Source organism: Gopherus evgoodei, chromosome 10, assembly GCF_007399415.2.
Source record: "Gopherus evgoodei ecotype Sinaloan lineage chromosome 10, rGopEvg1_v1.p, whole genome shotgun sequence".
In the NCBI taxonomy this organism is placed as follows: domain Eukaryota; kingdom Metazoa; phylum Chordata; order Testudines; family Testudinidae; genus Gopherus; species Gopherus evgoodei.
The window spans coordinates 5,546,816-5,570,484 of NC_044331.1; the positions used below are offsets into that span (position 1 = coordinate 5,546,816).

General features: G+C 45.3%; 1 protein-coding gene across 1 annotated transcript in view; it reads right to left on the minus strand.

The window, feature by feature from the left end:
• The window catches only part of SMAD6 (SMAD family member 6), an 83,258-nt gene extending 61,013 nt beyond the window's left edge, over window positions 1-22,245 (minus strand). The window contains exons 1-3 of the mRNA XM_030579004.1: window positions 18,279-22,245; window positions 10,627-10,683; window positions 8,207-8,284 (exon numbers count right to left, since the gene is read on the minus strand). Coding sequence (XP_030434864.1) covers window positions 8,207-8,284; window positions 10,627-10,683; window positions 18,279-19,083 — 940 coding nt within the window. The 5' untranslated portion in view covers window positions 19,084-22,245. The remainder of the gene's footprint in view (window positions 1-8,206; window positions 8,285-10,626; window positions 10,684-18,278) is intronic.
• Window positions 22,246-23,669: the final 1,424 nt, after the last annotated feature.

Consider the following 23,669-nt stretch of genomic DNA (forward strand, 5'->3'; position numbering starts at 1 on the left):
TGATTGTTATAGACTGCTCAGAGTGAGGAGACATGCCAACTAACCTGAAGTTAAATATGAAAGAAAAAGGAAAAACATTACAGGCGCAAATAAACATCTGCCTACGATTAACCTGGACGCACAGACATGCATTGGCTTTTTCAAAATGAACTTGATGTCTTTTTAAAAAAATGATGCAATAATTTTACTATTTAAGACCCTGATCCTGCAAACGCAGACTACACACTTGTATGGAGCCCCAATGAAATCAAAGGGGCCCTGAGCACAGCAGGCTGTTGTACATGGTAAATTGCAGTATCAAGGTCTAACACAGGGAGCAGTGACTGTTGCCTACACAAAGTAATGGAGAGCCTGGTGCAAAGAATGATTTAATCTATTGCCACAATCCCAAATACAGAGTGAAACAACAGCAAGAGGAGGAACCAAACTACAGAAACAAATGTTTCGCCCCCAACAAAAAATTCGCTCCCGGTTTAATTTATGTGAAAAATAATATCGGGTTTTCTATTAACAGATAATTTCACAATCTCTCTTCAAAACTGGAAAGGTTACTGTTTGCCCAGTTTCCACACACATCCGCCTCACATATTTAGAGGCTTTTCTTTTTTTCATATTCCTAACAGAGGAGATCTTCATAAATTTCCTTCTTAGCACAAATCCTGGCAGTCTTTTGGGAGGGGTGGGGGGTGGAAAGGGGGTATTCATTTCTCCGGTCAGTTGGGACTCAAAATATGTTCTCTTACATTCATCTTCACTGCTTGCTGAAAGCAGAAAATACCATACCCATTGCTTTGTGCAAAAGGAATTGCCTGAGTATTGTTTAGACTTGCAGTTCAGGGGTGTATTCCTTCTTGATCACTAGGACAATTCCATTTCTATAGCCTCCCTTCTTCTGCTTCCCCATTTGCACACCCACCCCATTTGCACACCCCCATCATCAAACAAATGCACCGGCTTCCCAGCCGTTGACAGGGCTCGATCAAAACCGCCCTCGTATTTAAAAGCCCTCCACGGATTTCCTCCAAGCTGCTTCAGAGCCCGTCTCTCTCTATTCCATTCCTTGTTCCTCTGCTGGTTAGCACTGGCCTCCCCTCTCTGTCCCTCCACATTAGTGCAGGGTGAATAATTTGTAACAAACCATTTATTTGACAACTTTCACCTCTTCACTTTGGGAGCCGTCTGAAAACAGAACTGTATTTTCTAGACTCTAACTCTTATTCAAAATGTTCATTAATTTCCACAAATAATTCTTTGTCTGGTGCGAGCATTTGACATTCGAGCTGGTCTGAACGGAGGCAGGGAGGCCATATGGTGAGCTTTCTGGTTCCTCGAATAAGGATTCTGATGTGAACAGCCATGATCCCAAAGCTGAAATCTGCTTTTCACTAATATGCTCACAGTACTAATAGTCACCATTTCAGATACACTTTCCCACCAGCGCACGCGGCGTCTGTGGGATGCAAACTCATCAGGGGCGGGAACGCAGCAGAAGTGAATCATTTTAAAATTCGGATGAACACTTGTGGAAATTTTTCTGTTGCATTTGCCCTGCTCTGCTCCACAACATCTGCCATTATTAGCGTGAGAGCCTTCTCCTTTTCAGCTCCTGCCATTTGCAGCCGCTTTCCTGTCTATCTCCCCATCCGCTCCCTCTCCATTTCATTACAATTCTCGGCCCAGAATTCATCTTTTCTCCCGTTCCTGTAGCTCTTATCTTCCCCCCTTTGCTTTTAGGCAGGATTTAACTCAAGACCCTCTGACGTATTGTACTTGACGCCACAAGATGCTCAGTGCCTCCTGACTCAGAATATTGACCCCAAAAGTCCACACAAGAATACAGACTCCAATCAGGAGCTTGAAGGCGCACAACGTTTTGCAGGATGGGGACCACAGGTTATGCAGGATGGCCTTGTACAAAATAAAACTGAACTGCATTGCATCAGTATGCATCGTTACCCGTGTAACACACACACCCTACAAAGGGAAAAAAGTTTCCCGTTGGACAATATTGACACCCAGGGTTAGCACTTTGCAGCAAACACTCGATTCTCAAAGGAACTTCCATAAGCACAACACAAAGATTTACACAGGCCCCGATTAAGAGAGAAATAACGAACAGGCAGGTAGCGACACATGAGACGAGTTGTGGGGACTAGCTGCTCATGTTGAGAGAAAATGGCCTTCACAGAATCTTGGCACTGACTCTTGCATGAAACTGGGCACCACCCATTACTCCCTGAACAGTTTCAGTGGAGGCACACCGACCGATCTCCGTCTGGCATAGCGTGCGCACACCGACCGATCTCCGTCTGGCATAGCGTGCGCACACCGACCGATCTCCGTCTGGCATAGCGTGCGCACACCGACCGATCTCCGTCTGGCATAGCGTGCGCACACCGACCGATCTCCGTCTGGCATAGCGTGCGCACACCGACCGATCTCCGTCTGGCATAGAGTGCGCACACCGACCGATCTCCGTCTGGCATAGTGTGCGCACACCGACCGATCTCCGTCTGGCATAGTGTGCGCACACTGACTGATCTCGGTCTGGCATAGTGTGCGCACACCGACCGATCTCTGTCTGGCATAGCGTGCGCACACCGGGTTAAACGTCCCATGGCCCCCTGCACAGGAGTGAATTTCACCCATAGTTACTGCAAAGCTGATGCCAGCCTGTTTCTCTGTCTAATATTTATGACCTTCTACTGTTGTTCCAAAAGGAATCTAGCATCCCAATACCTCTGCCTGCTCCTGAAGCCCCAAAGGGCAGATAAGTGCTCCAGGCTTTAGTCTATCATAAATAATAATGAAGACAATCATATTTTTCACCTTCCACCCAAGCAGATCAATATGTTTTCAAATCATTAATGAACATATGAGGTCCCTGTGAAGTATACATGATTAGCCCAATTTTATAGATGAAGAAACTGAGGCATGGAAAAGTGAAAGGGAATTTGAAAGTCACTGACAGTGCTAGGAATAAAACCCAGGAGTTTTTTTTAAGCCAAATTAAAGCTTAAAAAGGACTGAAATTTCAGAAGACCCAAGCACCACGATCCACTGAACTGGGCTCACAGCTTCTGAATGGGGATATTCATATGGAGATGATGGAGGGGACAATGCTCAGCTCCTAGGAATGGGAGTGGGGTTATCTGTTATGTGACCACACTAGGCAAATGTCCTCAAGCTGACTGGCTCCACTCAAAGCACTGGGGAAAGAACGGGGATATGGCGAGTACTCAGAGTAAGGTCCAAATGGGAGCCATCTTGAGTGGTACCTGAGTCACTGGAACACCTGCTGAAGTTCCTGCAAGTTACAGACGCTCAGCCTCAGGATTCAGGCCATTGGGAACTTAGTCAGACGATGGAATGACTCGGCCCGTTAGGAACTCAGATTTGCTGCTGAAATACTAGAGATGCAAAGCTCTAGAGAAGGAGACTGAAAACCTGCAGCATGCACAGTACTAGGGAGTCACTACTTTTCGTACTGCATGCAGCATATAACTGTCCAGACTCCAGGAGGAGCTGACACCCACCCCCTCTAAATGAGAACGGAGGGTCACTGCTCCCATGAATTGATTACAGCTAGCTAGCTGGACAGACACTGCGCTGACCTACAGCCTGCTGTGTGCTTGGGAGTGGACAGTAATGAAGTGCCAGGCGACGGGGCTTTGAGAAGCTGGCTGTCCAGGAGAAGGCATCCCTCAGTGCTCAGGGACCTAAGAAGGGGAGCAAATTCCATTGCCCCATGGACCGTCCTACACAGCGGCTACTGCAAGGCAGGGCTCCATCTGCTTGAGCGTGTCACGGCAGTAAAGAACCAGTTTCCACAACAGCACAGCCCTCTAAATGCCAGGCAAGTCTAACGGGTACAACAGCTTCTTGGCATTTCAAACAGGAGCCAACTGTCTGGGGAAAAAATTACTACTAATGTTCCATCAATGATGAGTCACGGGGCTGAGGTTTTGATTTTGGGCTGTTGGTGTTTTTTGTCCTTTGAACTAGCAGGCCCCACCTTCTCCCCGTGGGACTGCAAGGAGCCCAGGGGGGAACATCGCAGCACTGCGGACCCAGTCTGGAGGTTTGCTCTCTGCAGTCAGCTAGGGTGGGATGCTGCTCAGCTCCGGTGCAGACTGTTGCACGCACAAGTGCAAGGTAAATAGTGATGAGCAGGGCATTAACGAGAATAGTGCTGCACAGCTGCCAAGCTCCCCATGACTAGTAGCAGGAGAGCAAGTCTGGGGTTGGGGGTGGGAAAGAAGCCTGAGAAAACAGCACTGTCACACCCATCCCTTTTCTGCCCTTTGACTTGCAAGTAAGGGAGTGGGCAAGGAGAGCGTCTGCTGCTGAATAGGGAAGATTGCACGTTGTTTGAGTTTGACTTCACTTGTGTTCAGAGCATCTGCTCACACGTGCACTGGAGCATGAGCAGCCAGCACACCCTGCCGTGTATCACATAACGACTCCAAGGCCCACAGCTGGGTGCTGCTCACACTGAGCGGTTCTATTAGCAACACTTACGTCATTCTTACCAAAGTTTCGACCAGGCCCATCACTGGACCAACCACGCGCCCCTTCTCACGACTGAGCCATGGGTCACTCTGCAAGTGAGTGCATGCGCGCAGATAAGGACTTGATTCTGAAAAGCGCTGAGCACTCTGGTTCTGATCCAAGAAAGAACTTAAGCACATGCTTAATTTCAGCATGTGTACAAGTCTCCCTGATGTTCTCAGGCCATTGCAGCATTAAGACTTATTTGTCCTGTCCCCCTAACCCCCTTAAACACAGGCCTACAACACTGAGCAGTAATAATATATAGCAGGGGAAATAACTCCAACGAGGAGAATATGTGATCTCTCTTTTTATTCCCTAACCCTAAATCTGCCGCTGCTTAAACTAAGAGACTGGAGACTTTGGAACCAAACATTCGTATTTGCCTTTTCTGAGCAATCCTAATCTTCAAAACCTGTCATATCTTATCCAGAAACCAGAAGCAGCAGCTCAGGCTCCAGACTACGCTGCCTTTACGGGTTGCTTGCTCATGGGAGAGTACACTTGGCACAGCGTTATCCCGGAATAAAAGATTTACTTTACTGACCAAAATGTTTTAAGTCCCAGCTGAGTTAGGGTCCAGGGATTCCACTGCTGTGTGCATTTGCACAGAACAAAAAAGTGTTAACATTCTGCACAATACGTTTAAGAAGCTTTCCTTTATAGCTTGTAAATGTCTCTGTTTTTTCCAATGCAATCTTAAGACGGCTTTTGGTAAAGAGAAAAGATAAGATTAGCTTTTGGGTGTCCTTTTCTGGGCTATGATTAAGCCACCTATACTTTGCAATTTTCATAGTGGATTTGCTCGTTCATTAGAGACTTTTCAAGATTCCTAGGATCAATACTGTCTCATGAAAATAAGGCCAAGTTCCAAAGGAGAGGGGATTTGTTTTGTTTTACAGAGATAACCATTTGACTTCTTGCTAAAACTTCCTGGCTAGAAGTTCATCAGCTAAACTAACAACAGTGAAAAATGGACCTCTTTGTTACCCAGAAACTGAATTTTGTGGTTTTAGTAGGAAAAGCATTTTTGGTGATCAAAGCTAAAGTAACAAAATAGTGGCTTGATGCTAGATCCAAAGTTTTCTTATTTTTGGAACAGGAGTTAAATGCACACTTCAGTTTCTTAGCTACATGGAGAAGGCATGGCAGACATAAGTTTTACATATCATTGCATATTTGTAAGTTGCACCAGAAACTAAACAGACCAAAATATGGCACTTACATTGTTCTAAGTTACGTTTTTCATCTCCTGGTTGACAACATGCATGGGTTAACTTCAATGAAACTCTTATCCTCTACCTGTGATCATGGCCACTAGAAGAAAATAAATCACCTAGCCCCAGACTCTTATTAAGAGTTGCACCATTTGAAACTAAACAGTGGGAGAGAAGGTATCCAATTTCAGTGCAACCCTGGTCACGTTATCATTATGTTGTTCAAGTAAAATATCTCTTCTACTGTGGAAAACCTTCCAGACGTCCACCTCAGATAACACAGTAACTAAACCAACACCATCCATAGGAGCTGTTTCTAAAATTCTGTGGCTACAATTAATGGTTATTATCAAATTGCCATAAAAGCTAGGGACATCAGAAGCATTAATTGCACACAGCACAAGAATTTGTTAGAAATTGCAAACATATATTTATTACAATGAAACTCAAAAAACAATTCCAACTCCCCGCTATCAAGTTTTCCCCTGCTATGGACAATTGACAACAGGCACATTGGATTCAGTATGTCAAAACACCAAGATGTATTCAACTGTACCAAAAGAATCCTAAAGGGCAATGAAAATGAAAAATGTATAAGGGAGAAGAGCTCTACCAACACTATGTGCCTCTTCAAAATGCCATGTGGTATGGAAAATCGCTCTCTCAAAGCTTGTAATAACTCTTTGACAAGATAAAAGGAGTAGGGAGAAGAGGCAGTCTCCTGACACTACTATACAGGCGACAGCACCTCAACTGATATTCTAATCATTCAGACGCCTAGAGGGAGCCACAATTCTCTGATGATCTTTAAGCATGTCTGTAATCCCAATAACCAGCAAAATCGGGATTAGGAAAACAAAGGGACAAGAAAGCTCATACCTTTTGGTGTAAAGGTCTCTCGCAACTTACGCTTATTTAACATACATGACTTCAACTATATGCATATAGCTGCAGTGGGGGCGTGGCCTCAAGCGGAGGGCGTGGCCTCAAGATTTAAAGGTCCTGGGGCACCAGCTGTGGCTGGTAGCCCCTGTGGTGAACTAAAGGGCCTGAGGCTCCAGCCATCGTGGAGCTCCGGGCCCTTTAAATGCCAGCCCCAGCCCAGCTGCCAAAGCTGCGGGTGGGATTTAAAGGGCTCCTCTGGGCTCCCCACCACGGCAGGAAGCCTGGCGGAGCCCTTTAAATCCCGCTCGCAGCTCCGACAGTGGGGCCAGGGAGGGCATTTATTTAAAGGGCTCCACCGGGCTCCCCACCACGGCAGGAAGCCCGGTGGAGCCCTTTAAATCCTGCCCGCAGCTCCAGTGGTGGGGCCGGGGAGGGCATTTAAAGGGCTCCACCGGGCTCCCCGCAGCGGCGGGAAGCCCTGCGGAGCCCTTTAAATCGCACCCGCAGCTCCAGTGGTGGGGCCGGAGTGGGGGCATTTAAAGGGCGGCGGGGAGACATGAATTCTATGATTCTGTGAACTGTTACAAAAGAACATTCAAAGGACACTTGCTACATCAGTACATGTGCCATTGGTAGAACATGAAAGGTTCGCCAGCCATTCCACCAACGTTTTATCCCTGCTGTCTGAGATTCACCATCAACTGTAATACGTCATCGTTGGCATGAAAACTAGGTCTGAGCCTGTGAACAGTGCTCCTCCCACCCCAGATTTACAAGCTGAAAGAATCGCGTGGTCCACCACTCCACTGCAGTAAGTGGAGTTACACCAGGGATGAATTACATGGAATTGCACCCTGGTTCCTGTCCAAAGCAGCTTACAATCTAAGTCTCCAAGTCTCCAAGTCTTGCCAGCGAGTCAATCGCTCGGCCTACATGAAGCCTCATTAAAATCAATGAGGTTCTGTACAGATGGTGGACAGCCAATTCCAGAAGAATGGCCTATGGGCCTGATTTTGCAAACTCTTGCTCACTGGCTTCAACAGGACTGTACGGGATAGTAAATTCTGCTCACCTGAGCAAGCATTTGCACACTAAATCCTGAAACACAACAATTAATTCATGCTGTAAATATTCACCAGGGACAGATTAAAAAATCCATTAAATCTGAACTGCCCGTTCATTCTTTTTATTATAAAATATCTGGCACTTGAGACCACTCTTAACTCACCCTCCTGTGTCAAGGTTTGAGTAGGATCTTTTAACAGTGGGTGATTTTATCACCCTCCCGAGCAGGAATGGAGTTCTTGCCCTAACTCCAAATCTCCTTGCTTTTCCAAGCATGCGTCAGACAATTAACAACATTTTAATACAGCTTGGAGTTTGCGAATTACTCTATTCAACCAATCAACTTGAACAGCCCCTTCGATTTTTTTCTGTTTTCCCTGAGAATCTCACATACAGAACTAAATTTAATTCTGCTTTTCTGCTAAAACCAGCAAGTACAGCTCCAACACAATAACCATTCAACTGCTGCTGTGTTAACATCTGCCAACCTGAGAATTCTCCGGGGGTGGTGTTTGGTGAGTTAGTAGCCTCTGTTTCAGTGTAAGACAACGTGGAATCTGATAGATCTGGAAAACAGAAGGAGAACATTTAGTACTTTTGTGCCACAAGCGCTGTGCACCCGCTCACGGACATACTGTGCCACTTTGCCTGCCCACACCTTCCAGAGTGAAACTCCTGCTGACTCAGGGCAGAAAGTAAGTGCTTAACTTCTCTTCTCTGACATGCAAAAATGAAAAGTTTCAATTGCTTCGACCACAAAAATAACTACAGTTCAGTTGATTAAACAAGTAGAAACTTGGTGCATACTGGATAAAGTTACGTTAAGCCTCTAAACAATTCATAGTTACTATACTTAATTATCACCATTAAAATTCTTGAAGCTGTTTATTCTTGTTTCTTTCCTTCCTTCCTCTTTGCTGAAGCTAAGGAAACTTTGTTTTAACAAGTTAAGAGTCCTTGTTATTCTCTCTTGCTTGCCCCTTTAATTAAGCGCTCAAATGTTTGCTCACAGATTATTTTTTCAGTCAAATAAAGTACATCTCACTGGTTTCCATACCGGCAGCACAAGTAGCTTCTAAAAGGAATTAATTTTGAGCTTATTTTTCTTACGTAATGTCAACTTAGACGACCAGCCCTTTCATTTTCCGGGACACTCGTATGGCTGGACCTCTGGTGTGAACCATTAGCCATGACACATACTATCCTCAACTGCAAAAAATACTGTGAGTGACTTCTCTGGGTGAGACTGTGCCTCTCAGCAAGGGGTGGCAAATGCACTGCACCGCCCCAAGTGTATTCCCAGGAAGCACGGTGACTCAGAAACACCCTGCCAGGACACAGCTCCCTCCCTAATTCTCTTGCTCTGGGGCTGCCCACCCCTTCCTGCCTACCTGCTCCAGGATGTAGAGCAGTGGTGGGCAACCTGCAGCCCATCAGGGTAAGCTGCTGGTGGGCTGTGTGCAGCCCATGGGCCGCAGGTTGCCCACCACTGATGTAGAGAGTACCAGGCGCACAACACCCATGTGCTCCTGCACAGCCCGGCCCAAGATCTGAATAGCCTGTGCAAAGGGTGTAAAGGAGGTTCTCCTTTCCCATTAGGCCTCTGCATAGTTGCACTGCGCATGCCACGGTCCAGCCTTTGGCTTCTGTTGGGATTTTTTTGGTTGCTTGGTTTTCTCGTTAGCTTGTTCTGGGGTTTTTGGAAAAGATCAAAGGCGCCATTTTGAAATCTTTACTCAGTCCTTTGGGTCTGACTCTACCTCCTGTACGACCCCACAACTCCTCATCTGGGGTTCCTGGGTGCACCTCTCTAAACCCCTTAGAGATCTCAGAGTAATGTATTTGCCAAGTGTGTCCTTATCTATTTGGCAAATTCTGAATGTTTCCTCATCCTGCCCTCTCTGTGATTCCAACAGCTCTGTGATGAACATGTCTCTCTCTTTGTGTACTTCCTCTTTTGCGAACCAGCATTACTGACTAGGGGAGAACTGGAGGGGTAAGATACCACTCAAAGTGACTATCACTGGAAGAATCTGGCCCATTGCCTACAGAGTCTCTCAAAAAAAACACATTAACTTCCCCCCTTTGAGGTGCAGTTGTTACTTCCTATTTACCTGGATACTGTGAAAGCCAGGGCAGAATTTGGCACAGCCATCTACTAAGGGAATATATGCTTTGGAAGGCATTTGCTATTGAATTTTGCCAATTTTAAAGTAGGTCACATTTTATGCCTCACTGTGACCAGATTTATTTCAATGATACTTTTAAAAGTCGGAATAATTCATTGGAAAAAATGAAATTCCATTCAAATGTTTTACAGTATGGAGCTTAAATAACTTGTGTCTCAGTTTAATAAGCATTATACTAATAATGCTTAGTTCTTACGTAGCACTCTTCGTCTCGAGATCTTAAAGAACTTTACAGTGAAAATATAATCTTCCCTATTTTACAGGGTGCTAGGCCCCAGGTCAGAGAAGCAGGACAGTTACAGAGCTGGGGATAGATCCCAGGAGTTCTGACCCCCCACTCTAGTCTGCAATCCAATCTAGTATCCAATAAAAAATTAAGTCTGATAACCAGCCATTACATCTTCATTACTAATGACAGTGTTTCACCTGAATGCAGATTATTCTGAAAAATACAGATGTACCAAAGAGTGTGTATTCATATATAAAACCATTGGTAATAAAGATATGATAATAAAACACATAGAATATTTTATTTTTATTCATGTATTTCTGATAATTTGTCAGCTGATGCTTGTTCAGAATTAGTGATGACCTCCACTTTCCTCCATTTCGACATTTGCCTTACACACCAGGCTGGAAATGACCCCAGTAGAAAACAATACAACGTTTTGGTTATGAACTGTGAATGTCCTAAGAGTCTGTAAAGAGAAAATACTTACCCAGTGGCTTTTGCTCATCATGAGGAGACAGCCGAGAATAAGGAGGCGGGGGAGATTCTGGAAAAATAAGACCTCATATTAGTGCTATATTAGGTTAAAAGTTCAAACCCTCAAGTTTTCCCTCCTAGGAAGTAATATTTTGGTGGTAAGGTAAATTCCCATTTATAACATGGCAGAAAAGTCATATGCAAATAACTCTTGGCCAAGATATTTCAAAAGCTGCTGGTGGTTTTTGGGGCCCAATTTAACACACCTGTAAGTGATTTCCAAAAGTGCTGAGCACCCACCCTTTGGAAATGAGGCGCCTTTAGGTTAGGGCATCTCCAAAAATCCAGTTACCTTTTGAAATGCTTGGCTTTTATCACCAGGTCATCTGTCTAAAATAGTCCTGTTTCAAAACATAAACATGGGTTTACCAAGAATTCGCTGGATATTGTGTCAAAGACTAAGAAACTGCATAGCATAAATAAAAAGACACTATCTTAAGACATAAAAGAAAACATTATGACCAGATTCTGATCTCATTCACAGCAACATAAATCCAGTAAACCCAATTACGCAACTTAGGTCAGTCCCTATAACGTCCTAGATAGAATAAAAGGTCAGTAGTAATAGCCTAACATAATGGCATGTTATCCAGTCTAGCAACACTACACCAGCCTTGATTCAACAAAGTACTCAAGCATGTGCTTAGCTTTAAACAGGTAGATCTACTGAGAGTTGACTTAAAGTTGAGCATGTGCTTAAATGCTTTTTTGAATCAGGGCCACCTACGTAGCTCTTGGACCACTTGCATAGATAAGGACTACTCTTGAGTAGTCCTTATCTATGTTGTACGATAATGCCCTTTAATTGGTCAGACTTTTCTTTAATAGATCAGGCTTGAATAATGAGAGTATAGCAGTAGGAATATTCTATCTACCACCTGACCAAGATGGTGACGGTGACTGTGAAATGCTCAGAAGGATTAGAGAGGCTACAAAAAGAGAAAACCCAATGATGGGGGATTTCAATTATCTCCATATTGACTGTCACCTCAGGACCGAATGAAAAGATAACATTTTTAGACACATTAACAATTGCTTTTTGGAGCAGCGAGTTCTGGAACCCACGAGGGGCAAGCCTTGATTCAGTCCTAAGTGGCACACAGGATGTGGTCCAGGAGGTGAACAGAGCTGAACGTCAGGGTAACAGCAACCATAATGTAATTTAATTTAACATCCTTGTAGGGAGGAAAATACCAAAGAAACACACCACATTTAACTTCAAAAAGGGGAATTACACAAAAACAAGGAGGCTAGTTAAAAAGAAATTAAAAGGAACAGTCACAGGTGTTAAATGCCTGCAAACTGCATGGACATTTTTTAAAAACACCACAGGAGAGTCAAACTATACGTATACCCCAAACCTAAACACCAGAGGACCACAGAAATTGCTACCATGGCTAAACAACAGAGCAAAAAAAAATTCTTTTAAAAATTGTAAGTCAGATCCTACTGAGGAAAATACAAAGGAACATAAACTCTGGCAAGTAACGTGTAAAAGCACAATCAGACAGGCCAAAAAGAATTTGAAGAACAGCTAGCAAAAGACATAAAAACTAACAGCAAAATTATTTTTAAGTACATCAGAATCAGGAAGCCTGCCAACAATCAGTGGGGCCACTGGAAGAGGAAATGCTCAACGAGCACTCAAGGAAGACAAGGCCATTGCAGAGAAGCTAAATGAATTCTTTACACCGCAGAGGATGTGAAGGAGATTCCCACACCTGAGCCTTTCTTTTTAGGTGACAAATTGAGGACCTGTCCCAGACCAAGGTATCAATAGAGGAAGTTTTGAAATAAATTGATCCATTAAACAGCAGTAAGTCAACACAGCCGGATGAGATTCACCCAAGAGTTCTGAAGGAATTCAGACATGAAAACACAGAACTATTAACTGTGATATTTAACCTATCACTTAAAACAGCCTCTGTACCAGATGACTGGAGGACAGTTAATATAATGCATATTTTTAAAAAAGGCTCCAGAGGCGATCCTGACAATTACAGGCAGATAAGCCTAACCTCAGCACCAGGCAAATTGGTTGAAACTATAGTAAAGAACAGAATTGTCACACACAATATGTTGGAGAAGAGTCAACGTGGCTTTTATTAAAGGAACTCATGGCTTGCCAATCTATCTGAATTCTTTGAGGGGTCAACAAACGTGGACAAGCATGATCCAGTAGGTATAGTGTACTTGGACCTTTAGAAAGTTTTGACAAGGTCCTTCACAAAAGGCTCTTACACAAAGTAAGCAGTCATGGGGTCAGAGAGAAATCCCTCTAACGGATCAGTAACTAGTTAAAAGATACAAAACAAAGGCCAGGAATAAATGGTCAGTTTTCACAGCGGAGAGAGGTAAATAGCAGAGGCCCCCAAGGATCTGCAGTGGGACCAGTGCTGTTCAACATATTCATAAGTGATCTGGAAAAAAGGGTAAACAATGAGGTCAGATAATATAAAATTACTCAAGATAGTTAGGTCCAAAGCAGACTGCAAAGAATTACAAAGGGCTCTCGTAAAACTGAGTGACTGGGGCAACAAAATGGCAGATGAACTTCAGTGTTGATAAATGCAAAGTAAAGCACACTGGAAAACATAATCCCAACCATCCAGACAAAAGGATGGGGTTTAAACTAGATGTTACTGCTCAAGAAAGAGATCCTGGAGTCATTGTGGGTAGTTCTCTGGAAACATCTGCCCAATGTGCAGCGCAACCAAAAAAGCGAACAGAATATGAGGAACCATTAGGACAAGGATAGAAAATATCATGATGACATTATATAAATCCATGGTACATCCACACCTTGAATACTGCGTGCACTTCTGGTCAATCCATCTCAAAAAATATATTAGAATTGGAAAAGTTACAGAGATGGGCAACAAAAATGACTAGGGGTATGGAACAGCATCCATTGGAGGATTAAAAAGACTGGCACTGTTCAGCTTAGAAAAGAGAAGACTAATGGGGGATATGATAGAAGTTTATAAAATCATGAATGGTGAGGAGAAACTGGGTGTTATTTACCCATTCACATAACATAAGAATTAGGGGTTATCCATCTAAATTAATAGAGAAGAGGTTTAAAAACAAAGGAAGTTTTTCTTCATGTGATGCACAGTCAACCTGTGGGACTCGCTGCCGATGTTGTGATGGTCAAAAGTATAACTGGGTTCACAAAAGAATTAGATAAGTTCACAGAGGTCCATTAAGGGCTATCTGCCAAGATAGTCAGGGACAGAGCCTCATGCTCTAGGTGTCCCTAAACCTCTGACTGCCAGAAGCTTGGACTGCATGACAGGGGATGGATCACTTGATAAACTGACCCACAAGGGTCATTCTTATGTTCGTTTTTTTGTTATATGACATTCTAAAAAGTGAGAGCCAAGTGCTGTTGGCAGGGTCATATCAGTTAATTCCTGTTAAGCAGAAATTCCCACGGGCTTCAATGAGGAGTTCTGCTTAAAATTCAGTGGCCTGACGTGGCCCCCAGATTATTGAGATTAGCATGTGTTCTCCAGTTTTCTACAGTGACCTGAAAACAAAGGGTGTTGGCAAGACAATGACTTCCTAACCTATCTGCAGCTCAGTTTGGATTACTTTATTAAAAATAACCTCAATCTCCACAGCGTGATGGTTTTGATTTGGATTGCAATCATATACTGCTTCTGCAGAGAGGAAAGGTCCCACATCTTGAAATGAGCACCAGTAACCATAATAAAACAAGAGCACACAATTATCTTACTCTGCTCCAGTGCACAGGCTCTGCACAGCCAAGACCACTTTCTCCCAAGTATTTAAGAGCTTCAAAGAACAAAAAAAAGGAGCCAACATTCCAGATTGTGGTGATTCTGAAGGAATGGGATCTAATTGCATTAGTTGTGTCTGCAAAATGTACTTCTTATATTCTAAAAACAGACCTATCACTGCACTGGATTTCCTCTGTCACAGCACAGATAGCATTTTCACACTCTTCTGCTAGTTATACACTGTAAACCTAGTGATAAAGGGTTGGGTATACGATGGTGATGTGAACACACACAACAGAATCTAGAGTAGGCAGATAGACATGATTGAAGAAAGGGCATCAAGGCCAGATCCAACTCTTACTGATTCTCATTTCCAGATTGCCCTCAAGGGGAGCAAAATCCAGTCCCAAGTGGGTGGGTCCCAGCACAAACTGGCAGTATGAAAATGATAAAAAAAAGACAGTTAAGACCTGTGCTGTTTCTTTGTGGTTTTAATTCTACATTGTTTGGAAAACTTTTACATAAAAAAGGAACTTGTAAATTTCTACAGGTGTAGCCTTCTCTAAGGTAAATGTAAATGCACATCTGCTACAATTAAAATGTGATTTCAGGTTCAGGCACTCAATAATTTTCTGGGGAAAGCACTGCATTAGTTCTCTGCATAAAATACAGTCGTTTCTTACCAAAAAAATGGCACAGAGCGAAACAGGATTTCTGCTTGCAAGAAAAATAAATAAAATAAAAGCTCTTCCCAAGAAAAAAGGAACATTAACATGATATTTAATGTCCTTTGGGATTTCTGTTCATAACAAAACTAAAACAGCATTTACGCAAGAGCTAATGAACCTCAAGAAACTTCATACGACGTGAAAGTTAAGAATTTTCTTTGGTCAGGACTTTCCATCTCAGAATCTCTTTCATTCTTCTATTCTCACCCTGTATTTTTACACAGAAAATGGATAACTAACCTCCATTATTTAGGGTGGGCTATTTGGTTCACTCTGCCAGGTTTTCGTTGCACTAAAACAGCTATCACAAAGGAGTATGTGCTTTCCCCCACCCATAAAGCCTAAACTGGCTGGAAGAAGTTAAAAAAGGGGTCACTGCAGCTTTAAGAAAGGCAGCAGTAATTGCCTAGATCCCCAGTCAGTCAGATAAACAGCTAGTCAGACTGGCGCCAGCAATATGCAAACTGCATATTATCACCACTTCTTCACCTAAATAGCAGAGGGGGACCCTCCGTAGGAAAAAAGGGCTTTTTAAGCACAACTTGAAACTGATCTCAATTCAAAGGGGATAATGCCGGGCCAAATAAAAGAAAAGTTTTTGTCTGTTTAATTCCTGTATTCTTTGTTTTTCTAGGCTGCCTTCTAAAGTCACTTAAAAGCTGTGTCTCCTTTAGTGTGATTTAGACAATAGTCATTTTGTGACTATAATTACAGCAAAATAACAAATGGGGAAGCAAAGAGACTGGGATTCATTCCTAGATCATGGAGGCTTTTGGGAGAAGGGGCTTTAACAACATCTGTTGTATTCGTGATTAAAGTATTTCTTAAAATGTCCATCCACAGACATGAAACAGGCAGGCACCTTTTAAATGAGTACAGCCATCTGCAAAGCACTGATCTCAGCAAATACACCGCTCTGGAAGTTTTCCTGCTGTCTCAAAATGGGGGAGGGCAAAGACGTGTGTGGGGGGGGTGCCACTCTTTCAGATGTCTTTTTAAAAGCGTATTTGGAGAAGGAGCCCAAGGAAAAGTCCAGTTTGTCTCCCTCAATGACAGAAATTACACAGAGCCTTATCAAGCCACGCATGAACGACTGCCAGCTATGTGCACAATGCAGCCAGAGCCCAGCCACCTTCTGAAAGAGGGGCTGCTGGCTCCCTTTGGGGAGGGCTAGCTCGAAAAGGAGTGACGGGAAGGGGGTATGGGACTTTCTCCACCTTTGGGAGCCCCGGGGCCTCTTTGATCCTCCCCCCGGTTTATAAATCCCTCATCCTCACACAGGCAAACGCCAGTGTTGGGGGTTAATTCATTCCGGGGAGCTGCCTGGCCGGCTGTGTGATGCCTAAAAGTGAACAGCAAACTGAGTAGATTAAAGCTACAAACTCATCATGGGTTTTGCCTCGTGTAGGATCTATTGCCCCAACTGGCTGCTACCTCTCCCTCCCTGCCTAAACACACACACGCTAATGGGACAGCTGTGCCCCTGGGGGACAAAAACAACAGATCTCAGCAAGTAGGCAGAGCAGCACCAGGAGAACAGGTGAAATGGGTCTCAGCCGGCTCTCAGCAAGATCCCAGAGCTTGCCATGTTTGCCCCAGGCCAGCAGAACTCACTTGCCTGTTGTGTCATGTGGCTTGTGCAGACCAGCAGGGTGCAAGGGGGCTGGGGCTGAGACCTATTACTGGTGACCTGGGTGGCTTCTGTGGAGCTCACAATTTTACCAGCAGCAACTGAGAGCAGCCGCCTTCCTCTCTCTGCACTAGTGCCTCCTACTGGCCTTTGCACAAGGGAAAGAAGCGCCTCTGCCAGACTAGAAGGGAGACAGAGGCTGCTGGGGGGGTGCCTATGCCGGGCTGCCTGAAAATGCACACACAGGTCCAGCGCACTGAGGCATTCTCAAACTCCTTGAATGGGTGGGAAAATACGATTCATAACATCAACTGGCTGGCTGCGTATTAAGAGTGTTTCCTTGACTCCACTTGGAAACAATGGTGCAATTCATAGACTACACCAAAGCGGGGAGGATCAGGAGGAAGGTTCAGACTTGACATACAGACACAGGTACAACATATCGTGGACACGGGAAAAGGTTCTGCACCTTCCTAAAACCCAGTCCAGCAAGGCTAGGGCTAAACAGCTACATAGAAAGTGTCACGGCGTTTAACTGCAAGAGGTTTGGAGATCCCACACCAGCCACTGCACTGTGGGACACTCTCCCACTGTGAATTGTCAACAGCTACATTTCAACACAGGCTTCAAAAACGTATGTGATGGGTTACTGATACAAGCAAAGAGCATTAGATCTTAAACCTAAACCGGGGCACAAAAAAATCTTAATTAAAACAGAAAATGATGCTCCTGGTGTTGCTAGAACTAAAATATTCCTTCCCACTTTAGTGTTGGTTGTTTGAAACACCTAACTCACCAATCTGACCAGCTTTCCCTTTTATGAGAAAACAAAACTCCTGGGGATGAATAGTTCCTGACGGCTGCCTACACAGAAAACTACCATCTAATCCAAACAGGGTACTGAACTATGAGCAAAAAGGTGGTGGTGCCAATTTTCTGGTTTTTAGGGCTTTTGGCTTGCGTAGGCCTTTATGCAGCTTTGCATCTTCCCCTTAACTCTCACGCCTAGACATGGTTAGATCCTTAATGCACCAGTGACAGGCATTTCTGATCGAGGTCTTCTCAAAGGGCAGCAGATGCAAGTGGAAATTATTGCGGATCTGACAGATTTTGTTCATAATTAAAACAAAAAACCCTGCAAAGAATTGTACTTGAGGGTGGGGTGGAAAAGGGCAGAGAAAAATAAAAACGGATCCAGCCCTGCAGCCCTAGCCAGCCCGCCAGGTGCACCTGGGTTGCCCAACAATCTGCATTCAAACTTGCATCGTACGTAGCGATTAAACCAAGGGGGGCTTTAGAGGAGGGCTTCCCAACACCTTGCTCAGAAGTCGGGCTATCTCCGTGCCATTCCCCCCAGCTGGACGGGGCGCAATCTCTGCTCTCAGGCTGGGGTTGGGGACTGGCCTGCTTAGGGCTCCCAGCCCGGGGTGGATGGGATGTCTCTGAGCACTCCCGCTCCCCCAGGGGACACCCCCCCGACCTCGGAGGGGCCGCTCCTTACCTGGCCCGCAGAGCCTGCTGAAGTGGTAGGGGTTGCAGCAGACCGTGGGGCTGTCGGCCAGCCCGAAGCTCTGGCACTCGCACAGCGGTTTCAGCTCCGCCGGGTGCTGCAGGTCCGGCCAGCGGAACAGCTTGCCCAGGAGCAGCTGCGGGGGCGCCGCCTGGCCCCCCAGGCGCAGCTCGGTGCGGGAGACCAGGACGCAGCCGCTGGGCATCCCCCCTCGGGACTCCACCGCCTCCAGCAGGCTGTCCAGCGACCTCTCCTTCAGCCGCTTCAGCAGCGAGTAGGTGACGGACTTGAGCTCCTGCTCCAGCAGCAGGAGCCGGGACCGGGCCTCCCGGCTGCGGGGCTCCTGGGGGGCTCGCAGCGTGAAGTCGCAAGACCGCAGCTCCCTGTCCCGGGAGGAGGCGCCCGCGGGCCTGGGGCTGCCCGGCTCCCGCTCCTTGAAGAGGCAGCACGTCACTGTTTTGCATTCGCTCTCCTGCGCCCACCACGGGCTCTCCTCTTCCCCGTCCTCCTCCTCCTGCTGCCCGGGGCCGCCCCGGGGCCCATCCCGCTCCGCCATGGGGCTCCCCCTGCCCTCCTGGCCCGGCTCCCAGGCGCACAGCTCCGCTGGGTCCCTCGCCAGGTTGCGGGTTACCGGGCGGATTTCCGAGGAGGGGTTTTTCTCCGGGGTTTTGCTGCGGCTGGTGCCCCCACCGTGGTCATGGCTCTGCCTGGAGCTCCCATCTGCCCCTTCCCTGTCCGGGATGACACGGCTTCTCCAAAGTCGCCGCACAAGACCTGAGCGTTTGGACCTGAACATACGACAGCTCGGAGCTGGTAATTTCGGGGGTTGGGGGGTTGGGTTTTTATTTGATGCCCGCTCCTTCCCCGGCGCAAGCCCCGCGATCGCCACCACGCATGGAGCGAAGGGCCCTCGGAGCGCCGTGCAAAAGCCTTGCACAGCTAATCGCCGATAGATTGCAACAGGGCTGCAACATGAGGGAGACTGCAGGGAGGGGAGGAAGAAAGGGCCGAGAAGGCGCCGCGGGGGGCTACATCGACGCACACTGGGGGTCGCCTGCCAACGCTCCCTTGCAGCGGCTGGCCCGGGAAAAGCTCAGGAGATGCCCTACATCGACTAGCAATTTACAGCCAAAGATAAAGCAGCCAGAGGGTCACAGGCAAACGCGCCTGCTGCTTCTCAAACAAAAATCCTTCCTTGAAAACTAGCCCCATCAACTGTGTTTCTTTGCCATTAAAACAGTAAAAGGGGAGAGGTGGCAAATCCGAAACGGCTGCTCTGGATCAGTAAACTTGCACCAGGTCCTAGACTTGGAGTTATTTCCCTTTAAAAAACAAAACAAAACCCACGCACGTTTCAACACATGAATGGAAACTGTAAATATCCCGGAGAGAGCTGCTGGAAATCCTTAATTAAAGGAAAACAAAACACACACAAAATCCAATCCACTATCCTGCACGTTGGAACGCCTGGAATATGGTCCCGGAGCAGCCCCCACCCCAGCAAGTGACTTCTGCTTGCTGTGCTGCGATGGGGTCTGTTTAAACAGCACTGAGCCTTTCTTTCTTCCCCCTTCTCCCTCTCTCTCCCTCGCTCTCTCTTTTTTGTTCTTCTAAAACACACACAGGGCCCCCTAGGAGAGAACTGGAGTCATTGGCTGCCTCCCATCATGTGCCAGTCTAGACACTTTGGCGGCTCTCTGCTGCACTGATTGTTGCAAACAAGGTTTCAAGTTTCTTAACTCTTAAAGGAAAACACGTCCCTTGCAAAGGCGCAGGCACGGGGGAAGAGTTTGTGGGGGCACGTTCGTTCCCCGGCGGCGTGACAGCCACCCCCCCCCTTCACACACACAGTGACCATTTGCTAAAAGATGGACCCCGAGCAAAAACGGTAGGGGAAATTTGATGACTAAAAAAAAGTGCTTGCAGGTCGAGGGAAAACTCTTCAGCTGAACTTTGTTGTCAGGAGTGATGTGCGGTGTGTGGCGCATCTGGTCTTGTAAATGCGAAGTCATATTTATAGCATCCACAACCCCTCATTTTTTAATTGTATAAAAAGCAGTGCCTTGCACATGCCATCCTTAATCACAGTACTTTGATCATGCTTGGCAAAGGCAGGAGGATGATGCATGGGCATGGACCAACAGCGAAATAATCATCACTGCGGGGCGGGGGGGGGGGGGAGACGTGTCTTTTAATACTTCGACGACCCAGGAAGTGAGCCCTCTCTTTGCAGAACAGCTAAGCTACTTTTTAGCTTAAACAAAAAGTACCTCTGTTAAAATGTTTTCTGTTCCTGCCTATACACATGTATTTCCAAGACGTGCTTCCCAGGGACACCGTTGAGTTAGGAGGCTGCTTTTTATTGATGTTATAAACAGTAACTCATACACAACCTTCAGGTCTTTTGTTTAGGTTTATTTATTAATTATTGGTCGTCTACGGAGGACGAGGATTACTGAAGTAGCAACTCCCAAGATGCAGTGCTGGATCAATCGTTCTGCAATTCATCACCAAGCCTTTAATCTGTCAATTTCACTTTGACCCAGTCATGTAACATTTCACTTGAAATAACTTTCTCTTTAACATTAATTTACAACCTCACCACTAGGGTGGCGGGTTTTTTTTTCCAATTGGCCTTTTTGTTTTCTGGTTTAAGATGCTGCTTAGCACGGCGCAGTTTTACAATTGCACTAAGAAAACTAGGTCAGAAAAGCATGTCTAAAATATGAATGTTCTAGCTAGAAGTTCAGCACATGAAGAGTTAATGTAGTTTCCTCCACTGGAGTCAGTGAGACTGGGACACACCTCCTGGATGTATTAACTTGTTCAGGGTAGCAAAAGTTCAGGCTTGTAAAATCAGGATTGGCTCTCTTCAGAAATGTGCCTCGCCCCTTAAACGCTGATTGGTTGGGCTAGAGAACTGGAGCAACCTACTTCATATCACAGATTGTCACTGAATGAAAGAAATTCCGTTCTCGTCATTGGTCCTCAGCGGTATTTATGCATCATTCACGTTATGTTGGTTGGTATATAATGTATAGGAACTTGAAATGAAAAAAAGCGATCCATGATCTAAACATGCTCCAGCACAAGCCTTTGCATGTGGTGGTGTTCCTGTTTATAATCTGCTGCAGAGTAGATTTAATTTGTTACTTGCTAGCTTGCTCTCAAAACCTGTAGCTCTCAGCATAGTTCTCGGCAGTCTGACTACCTCACTCCGGAATAAGTCTCCCGGAATTTAGGAGGTTTTGGTTTAGATCTTGGATGTTACAGATCTGTGCCCAGATCCCACGTGCCAGATGCACCAAGTAAAATGACAATGAATATTGGGTTAGAAAATACTAGTGAGAGATTAATTATTAGCGGGCAGCGAATTTAATTATTCAGATGACACCCTATATTATGAGCCCTTCAGCAGGTTGTATGTACGTCTCTCTGTGACAGATCACAACAATGAAGCTGTTTTACAATGACAGGCCACTAGAGGGAGGCTCTGGCAGCTCATAGCCGCGATGTTTGTGTTAAATACTTGATGTTTTCTGGGGCAGAGAAATTGATTTATTCCGCCCATTAATAGGTTAGAGTTTGTTAAAAGTAGCAGCAGCAGCTTTCTCCTGCTAGAACATAATCTTTGCCGTACATCTGAGTGGCTAACAAACGTGCTTTCTTGAACTTATTATCTCAGGACTAAAAAAGTGTATTGAAAACTAGACGGGCTTATTGTAGTTAAAATATGACTTATGATTTGTATGACCTTTCCAGTCACATTGAATTTCACTTTTAAGTGGCAACCGACCCTTTGGGGAGATTTCTGAGCGGATACTGCAAACCTGCCGCATATTAAATGTTACCTTTATTGTACAACAATTTTGATGTTTGCCTTGCCAGGAACGGACATGTATAAAAATGTGTAAATATCAAGGGAGAGGCTGCTACAGTAAGACAACTTTTCTCTGGTAGTGAACACCTGCTTGAATGATGTTCACAATGTAACTCTCTCAGAACACAGTATTATAAAGGGGTGCAGACGTGGTGAAAGGTCACTCTTGAGTAGCCGGAGACCCTTCCAAACGCCTTGCCAAACATCTTCTATTGTGCTACAGTTAGTAAAAGAGTTCAACGTCGTCATTTCTCTCTTCATTCTCAAACATCAAAACAAGGTAGTTTTGCAGCTAAGGATGGAGGTTTTGCACAGACACAAATGCTTAACACAATAATTGTTTGGAAATTCAGAGCTATACATCAGAGACAAATATAACCAACAAGTATAACAGACTCTGAGACCCTTTAACGCTGATCCTAGAACCAGCTGAAAGTTGTTGATAACATACACAAACCAAACGTTAATAATTTACCCCCATTCCCAACCAGTGATTGAACTGGTCAGGACATTTTAATGAAAATGAAATTTCAATCAAAAATAATAATAAAATAAAATGAAAATGTTCATGATTTCTTCCCTCTCCTCTGTTTCCTGACCAACTCGAGGCAGCAGTACAGTCTTATGGGTGCAGCTCTCTGCCTAGGCCTGGTCTAAACAGAGTTGCATGACTTTAACCAAAGCTGTGATTCTAAACTGATTTTGTTAAATCAGCACAACTTTGTGAGGACACTTAAACTGATTGAAAGCTGGCCTATAGCAGTTTAGCTTGCCCCTGTACATTCCAATATAGCCAATTTTAAACCAGTATTAGTGTGTCCACACAGGGGTTTGCACTGGTTTAGCTACATTTATGTAGAGACAAATCCCCTGGCTTTGGAATTCTCTTCTGCTCCATTCCAAATCAGCCCAAATGTATTGACCTGCAGGGCAAGCTCTGCATCTCTTTTTTTTTTAAAGCGAGCTGTGGGGCAGTGCTTGGAAAGTGGAGTTGCCTTTGGGAACTGAAGGAAATGGGGATTTTGGTTTGGGTGATGTGACTTTGCTGCCTTGCTAGGGTGTGCTGGGTGGGACTTGGGGCTGTTTTGGTTTTCTGTGGTTCTGACCTGTACATTCCCTTGAGGGCAGCGTGCCTAGAGCTTGGGATAGGCATCTTTTTCTGATCTTAAATCAAAATAAATGAATAACACATATTAAGGGCCTGTCTGCAATGGGGATGTGTGTTCTGCTGTAGCTACACCGAGGCAAACTTTCTGCACAGCTGTAATAGCAGGCTGGTACTGGGGCAGTGGTCTTATACTGGGCATTGCATTATAGCTTCATCAGTACAGACATGCCCACGATAGACAGGCCCTTCGAGTCATAGGGCACCATGCCACCCTGGCATCAGCTGGCATTCCTCCATGTAATTTCAGTTGCTCCTGTTTACCCCAGGGCTCAGTTTGGCTCCAAGTGATGAACCCTCCTATGTCACTTCCATGACAAAAAATAAAATGCTACCC